This window comes from Hemiscyllium ocellatum, chromosome 49, assembly GCF_020745735.1.
Source record: "Hemiscyllium ocellatum isolate sHemOce1 chromosome 49, sHemOce1.pat.X.cur, whole genome shotgun sequence".
Classification (NCBI taxonomy): Eukaryota; Metazoa; Chordata; class Chondrichthyes; order Orectolobiformes; family Hemiscylliidae; genus Hemiscyllium; species Hemiscyllium ocellatum.
The window spans coordinates 9,875,475-9,883,366 of NC_083449.1; the positions used below are offsets into that span (position 1 = coordinate 9,875,475).

Below are 7,892 nucleotides of genomic sequence, written 5' to 3' on the forward strand. Positions count from 1 at the left end.
AAGGTGCACTACACCTCTATGGTTCTATGATTCTACACAGAGAGTGGTAGGTGCCTGGCACGCACTGCCAGAACAGTTGGTAGAAACAAATACGATAGCAATGTTTACAAAGCATAAAGACAGACACTTGAATATGTAGGGTGTAGAGAGATACGGACCACATGTAGACAGATGGAATTCGTATAGAATGACATCACAGTCAGTGGTCTGTAGGGTCTGTCCCTGTGCTGTACTGTTCTATGTCCTAAGAATTCAGAGAATCGGCTCATATTCTGGGCCCAAATCCCACCATAGCAGATGGGAGAATCTGAGTTCAATTCCAAATGTTGATTGCAACCCGACAACCGTCAATTGTCCTCTGTGTAATTAAGGATGAGTAATAAATACTGGATTACCCAGGGACACCCACATCCAACCAATGAACAAAAACAAAAGTATATGCGTTTTTTTGGGTATGATTGTGATGATGTTCATAGGTGAGTTTGCAATTAACTCCGCCAAATACAATGATCTATCTTTTGTCTACGATTACAGGAATTCCAGTGTCAAAACCGGAACTAATAATTCAACCTGGAAAGTATCTAATCGAAGGAGAGACAGGATCCTTAACCTGTTCAGTCTCCAATGGTTCTCTGCCGATTTATTATCAATTCTACAACAGCTCAAACGTGGAACTGTACAGGGAGCTTTCCAACAGCACTGAGCTTGTTTACAACATTGGACCTATCAGCAGGAGGGACAAAGGGCTTTACCATTGCTCAGTGAAAAATGAGGTGACAGGGCCTCAGCACAGTGAAGACATAGAGATCACAGTGATAGGTGAGTTCACAAGGACTCTCTCCCAAAGAGTAACTGAACCATCTGTTCAGGGAATACTGTTGCTGAGACCAAATCAAAGCTCCTGCTTCATCGTTGAACATCGCACCTTAGGTTAAAGCAACTGAGAGAGAGAGAGAGCTGCAGATGCTGGAGATCAGAGTCAAAAGGTGTGGTGCAGGAAAAGCACAGCTGGTTATGCAGCACTAGTGCAGGAGGGAAGTCGACTTTTCGGGCATAAGCTTTTCCTCAGGAATGTGGGCGGCACGGTGGCACAGTGGTTAGCACTGCTGTCTCACAGCGCCTGAGACCTGGGTTCAATTCCTGACTCAGGCGACTGACTGTGTGGAGTTTGCACATTCTCCCCGTGTCTGCGTGGGTTTCCTCCGAGTGTTCCGGTTTCCTCCCACAATCCAAAGATGTGCGGGTCAGGTGAATTGGCCATGCTAAATTGCCCGTAGTGTTAGGTAAGGGGTAAATGTAAGGGTATGGGTGGGTTGCGCTTCAGCGGGTCGGTGTGGACTTTTTGGGCCGAAGGGCCTGTTTCCACACTGTAAGTAATCTAATCTAATGTGATGAAGAGCTTATGCTGGAAACGTCAACTATGCTTTTCCAACATCACAGTTTTTGAAACAAAAGCGGCACAACCCAATGTCCCTGCACTTGGTCCAATATCCTTCTCAACCACTCCTATCCATGGTGTCCCCTCTTCAACCACTTCCACGGCAGCTCTTTCTATATTCATTACATCCGATGTGTAAAAGAGTTGTCCTTCAGGTTTCCCTTTTAATCTTTCCCATCGAACCTTAAGCCGATGTCCTCTAGTCCTCGACTCCACAACGCTGGGAAACAGGCTGAGAGCATTCATCCCAATTGTGCCTCACATAATCTGATACACTTCTTTGAGACCTCCCCTCAATCTCCTACGCTTGAAAACAGAAAGGCTTAGCTTATCCAGCCTCTCCCTAAAACTCAGAGTGTTGAATCCTTGCAACAGCCTTGTAATTTTTTTTCAGTATTCTCTCCAGTTTAATAACCTTCATCCATTACATTAGTTTTTGAATTTGTCGAATTCCCTAACTCTCTTTTAAAATCATTGTGTCAAACTGAATCCCCCTGACGATCTGAATCAATGGGTAAACTCCATGCTTTTTGATCATGGTGTGTTTTCTCCTCAGTTCCTGTCACAGATGCTATGCTGATTTACTTCATTAATGTGACTGAGATACAGTCTGGGGACCGCCTTGTTCTCCGGTGTCGGGTGAGGGAAGGCACAGAGCCCCAGTTCCTTTGGTACCATGACAACATGCTGCTAAGAAACGGCAGTGCAAGCTACCATGTGACTGCCAATGGTGGTGAGCTGGTTATTCATTCATTCCAGAGAGATGATGTCGGGAGGTATCACTGTGCAGCAATCAACAATGGAACCAACACCATTTTTAATGTGACCAGCGACTACATCGAATTCACACTGCGAGGTAACAGTGGCACGCAGATTGAACATAGACAGACCACAGAGAAAGACCATCCACTCCATCCGGTTTGTGCCAATCAGAAGCTGTTAACCATCTCAGTTGGGGAGGTGATAGCTGGTTCGTATTGATCCAATAGGTTATTCATCCAAATTGGTGGGATATAGTGTTCCTGATATCCCACCCATACCAGATGGTGGAGTTTGAATGCAATAAAAAATCTGGAATTACAAGCCCCATGGACAGGGCAGCATACAGAGGAGATTTACCAGGATTTCCTTGGATTTTAGCGATGAAGAGAGGAAGGCTGGATAATCTTGTAATATTTTCTATGGAAGAGTAAATGCTGAGAGGGGAACCCAATAGGGATGTGTAAGGTTGTGAGGGGAAGGGACTAGGCAAAGAGGAAACAGGTGTTCTCCATATTCAAAAGGTCAGTAACAACGTGGAGAGGTCATTTTAAAGTGAAGGACGGGAGGATTAAAGGGGATTTGAGGATTATTTCACCGAAAGGTTGGTGGGAGTTGTAATATACTGCCCGGCAGGGAAACTTGCAACCTTTACAAATTACTTGGATCGGCGCTTGAAATGTCATAATATTGAAGGCTGTGTGTGTGTGTGTGTGTGTGTGTGTGGTGGGGGGGGGGGGGGGGTTGGGGGGGGGGTGTTAGTGTGGGAAAGTGGGATTGGTGTAGGCTGTTCAGTGGGGCAAATTCTGCCACACTGCGAGACTCTCAATACCTCCATGGAGGCATGGAGTTACATATCTGTGGGTGTTGGTGAGTTTGATGTTAACTGTGTACCTCACACGGAGATGATGTGATAAAACTTCCTGGTGAATTTGTTAACGTGAGCTGAATATTCTTGTTGGATTCCAGCTCGGAGTTATTCCAACGAAATCGTGATGTCAGTCCTCCCAGTTCTGCTGTTGGCTGGCCTGATTGTGTCGGGGTGTTACATCCACAGGAGGGCCACAGGTCTGTAACATCCCATGGGAATGAGATTTGTTCCACATCCCCACACTATGATACTGCCATCCCCGCCATAATGTGACCTTGCAGCTGAATGGGGTAGGCGGGGGGAAGGAGGTGGTGGGTCGGGAACTGTTGTAGGCCGTGTTCCAGACAGTCGGGAGGAAGAGTACTCACAAGGATAGTCTGCTGGATCGGGTAATTATGACCCACCAACCCCCGCCACACTGTGTGAGAGCACTGAGAGAGGAGGAGAGACCATGACATTCGGGAACAGGAGGAGATCATTCTGCCCCTAAGGATCTTTTTCTGACTTTTAATGAAATGCACCTGTATTAACTTCACTTTCCTGCCTTTAAACTATGACTTGTTAAAACATTGTCTGTCTCTTCCTTAAATTAATTCAGTGTTCACTGGGCAGGCTGACCTAACCCTAAATGTAAATTGACCCATAGCCCGAAGCTTAACCTTAAACGTCAACCTAGCTAAACCTAACTATAAACTCAAACACGTCTCTAACACAAAGTCTGACCTTAAATGTAAACGTAACTCAATCATAAAATTAACCCAAACTCTAACTTTGGCCCTAACGAAACAGCTAACGCAAATCCTAACCCTAACTCTAGCCCTCGCCCTAACTCTGAACCTAACCCTGACTCTAAAACTATTCTTAATCCAAACCATAAACCTAACCATAACTCTAACCTTAAACCTAACTTTTGACATAACTCTAACCGTGACACTCAACCAAACGCCCTACACTAACCTTAACCATTATCAGAATCCTAGCCCTCACCCTAGCCCTACCCATCACCCTAAACCTATGCAGCTGTTTAATGTTAAGCTGTTTAATGATTAAAACAGGTTTGACAATTATCATCATTAATGTGTACGTTCCCTGTTTATGACTGAGATAACTGTTTGAAAGCTCCTGTCTGTGACAGTGCAGAGCTACTGTAAATGATGTTGAGAATATTCTCTCTTTCCCTGCAGGCAATTCGTCAACTGTGTCACAGCCCAGGAAGTAAGCGACTGAAACTACAGTTTTTATATTTGCCATTGTTTATCCCGATTCCTCTCAATCAGGGAAGACAACATAAATGAAGAAGTCATAGAGGGGGCTTTGATATGACTGCATCTTTTTGACATGCGTCTTATCGACAAACCAGGAAACCGTACTCCAGGAAGGTCCCAGACAGCTTTCACAGGGATTATGCTATCACTGGCTAGGACTGCATTTGTTGTCCATCCCTAAATGCCCCAGAGGGCAGTTACATTTAACCAGGGCATGGAGTAGCATGTAGGCCCAGTCCAGATATGGACGGCGGATTACCTTCCCCAAAGGACATTAGTGAAAACAAGATGGAGAACTAGGCAGCGCCTTGAGGGTGAGAAAACTCCATGTACGGATGGAAGCCAGAGACATGGGGCCAGGCAATACCAGATCTCGCTGGGTTTTGTATTTTGTTTGATAGCCTTGCCGTTTTGTTAAAGTTGAACATGGTTTTGAAAACATTGTGTTCGAAATGATGACTTCCTTTTGTTCCCCTTACTACTAGAACTGGATCCCAGCAATCTGGTGAAGGAGCAGCAGCCAGCAACCTGGAGTATGCGGTAGTTGGAGCAGCACACAATGCTGGTGAGTGCCTTAACTCGGTGTGATTAAAGAGCCCCACATAGTGACAGTGCACTGTAACTGTAAACATCCGAGCCATCAGTTGGCCGATTTCCATGGAGCTGCAACGACTGAAGGAGTGCAGAAAGTAATGAACAGAAGGAGGCCATTCAGCCCTTCTAGCTTGCCCGACTTTCATTATAATCATGGCTGACCATTCAACTCAACCTCTGGTTCCCACAGAAACTAGGAATAGGTCATTTAGTCTTTCGAGCCTGCCCTGCCGGTTTGATAGGAAAGTGGCTGAACATCCAACTCAGTCCCTGGTTCCCCGCTTTCTCCGCCATACCCTTCAATTCCTTTAACCCCCAAAGTTGCCAACTGCTTCTTGTTTGGAATGTACAAAATGATGCCGAGCTTAGAAAGGTAAACAGGAAGAAACATTTCCTTCTCGATGGAAGGACCAATGGGGGCCATGAAAACGAAAGGAATAAAAGGAAAGTAACAGACCCTTTGGCCTTCCAAGCCTGTGCTGATCATCATGTCCGAACCAAACTCAAAACATAAACACAGTTCATGGCTTTATTTGGTGTTTATCCCACTATTCCCTCCCTGTTCTTGTGACCACCCAGATACCTGTTACACGTGTCTGCTTCTACCATCACTTCTGGCAATGCTTTTCAGATTCCGACCACTCACTGCATGAAAAGCTTCCCTCGCACATCTCCCTGAAATCCTCCACCTCTCCCCCCTCCCCCCACCACCACCTTAAATCTTTGCCCCATTGTAAATTAAAACATCAACCCTGGGAAAAAGCCTCTGACAATCTACCCTATGTGCCTCTCATAATTTTGGGGGCTTCCATCAGGTCTCCTCTCAGTTGCTGTCTTTCTATTGAACACAATAATAGTGTTTTAACCTTTCCTCCTGACCAATGTCCTTGAGAGCTGGCAACATCCTAGTGAACCTTCTCTGCACTCTCTGTAAAGCTTCCACATCCACTGGTAGTGTGGTGAACACAATGCTCCAATTGTGACCTAACAAGGATTTTATGTAGCTGCAGGATAAATTGCCAACTCTTGTACTCCATGCCCTGCCTAATGAATTCACGCATGCCATATGCCTTCTTCATCACCGTGGCCACCATAGATTGAAATAAGGAGCAAGAGATTCAGAGAGGAATTCGAGGAAATACCAGAGGGTGGTGGGAAGTCTGGAAACTACTGCCTCTAAGGGTGGGAGAGGCAAAAATCCTCATTGAAGAAGAATTTAAATGTGCACTTGCGATGCTAAACCTACAGGTCAAGCGCAGGGGAGATGGGATCAGAAAGTAGTGAGGTGCTTTTTTTGACTGGCACACACTCAATGAGCTTTTTGTCTGTGCTGTAGACCTTTATCTTCAACCAATCTCTTTTCCAAATGGCTCTTGTTGTTAACATTCTGTAATTGGATCTCAATTAGGGTGTTTTTCTTGACTTAATAGCGCTTATTTTATCTCAAGTAAAATTGGAAACGAAGGGCGGAGTTTTCCGGTGTCGAGAAATTCAACAGAGGTTGTTTACAACGAGTGATTATGTACAAAAATCGGGTTCCTCCAACACATGAGCGCCCGAGCAATTGATAATGAAGAGGAGCATGTTTACCTTACAGTAGTCTTTAGAGAGGTCTTGGCTAACTTAATGATTCCTAATGAAATGTCTCTATATGCATGTTTATCTGTCTACCTATCAAGATAAGATCACGACACTATAAGATACAGGAGCAAAATTAGGCAATTCAGCCTATCGATTCACCTCTCTCCCTCAATTGGAGCAAATGTGTGCCTCAACCTCACTCTCCTCCTTTCTCCCCTTTAACCTTCATCCCCCTTCCTAATCAAGCTCCTATCTATCTCAGTCTAAATATATTTGTCCCTCAATCTCTCTTGTATCTATCTGTCTGTCTATCTATCTATCTATTCATTTAATCTATCCATTCCTTTAATCTATCCATCCATTTATTTAATCTATGAATCATTTAGCCCTTTAGAGTGAAGCTGTCCGCTTGATGCGTGTTTCTTGTGGCACTTTATTTCTTTGTAGAAAACACCACTGCAGATCTAATTTATTCAGAGGTCACCATCAAGAAGAGAAAAGAGCACGGTAAAGATGTCTTTGCTTCAGTACTACGATCGTGTGAGATGGGATAGGAGGGGTGGGTGTCGGTAGTGGGGAGGGTGGAATCATTGAAGCTCCAACAATAGCACGATCCCAGTTACTAGGGACGTGTGTGTGTGTGTGAGGGAGAGAGAGAGAGAGAGAGAGAGAGAATGAGTGAAAGAGTGACCAGCTCCAAACAGGGAAATGCAGTAGCATGGTGTTTGCAGTGAAGGGAGTGTGAGGGATTGGAGCATGAGCCAAAAAAATTGTCCAGCACTTACGAAGATTTGTCAGTAAACCAGCCAATCAGAAGCAAGTTCTAATCTGATCTGCTCTGTCCCTTTCTTTTCCTACAAATGGTGCAATGACAAAGAATTTGGAGATGATTTATATGTTGTCAGTGATCCAGAACAAACTCACAGAGCAGTTTGTGGGATTCTGTGGGTGAGAATGGCAGTGCGACACGTACATTATTCTTCTCTCAGGCAGAAACAGATCATTTTCACATAAAACTAAGAATTGTAGATGCTGAAACAAATTCGGACATTTCTGGAGAAACTCAGCAGGTCGGGCAGCATCTATGGAGACAGAGAAAGCAAGTCCTGTTTTTGTTACATAATACTCAAGGCCGATTTGCCAAATACTGCCACTCAATATTTTGAGATAGCCGAGAATATGAAAGTATGATCAAACTTATTGTTGTTCAGAAAGTTGAGCTTATAATTATCATGCAGATGCTTCGCAACACCTATAAGGGATATTTGAACCAAAATTTGCCTTATCTACAATGAAATCTGTCTCTCAGAACACATTCTAGTTACTGTGTCAGGGGATAAGCAGTAAAATTCATGTTCTTCCAGGCCATTATCCTGTCCTCTCA

General features: G+C 44.5%; 1 protein-coding gene across 1 annotated transcript; it reads left to right on the forward strand.

Annotated features, from left to right (window-relative positions):
• Nucleotides 1-749: 749 nt before the first annotated feature.
• LOC132837330 (junctional adhesion molecule C-like) lies at nucleotides 750-4,287 on the forward strand. The gene is made up of 4 exons (XM_060856996.1): nucleotides 750-819; nucleotides 1,995-2,294; nucleotides 3,167-3,265; nucleotides 4,253-4,287. The coding sequence occupies exons 2-4, from the start codon at nucleotides 2,012-2,014 to the stop codon at nucleotides 4,285-4,287; spliced, it is 417 nt and encodes a 138-aa protein (XP_060712979.1). The 5' UTR covers nucleotides 750-819; nucleotides 1,995-2,011.
• Nucleotides 4,288-7,892: the final 3,605 nt, after the last annotated feature.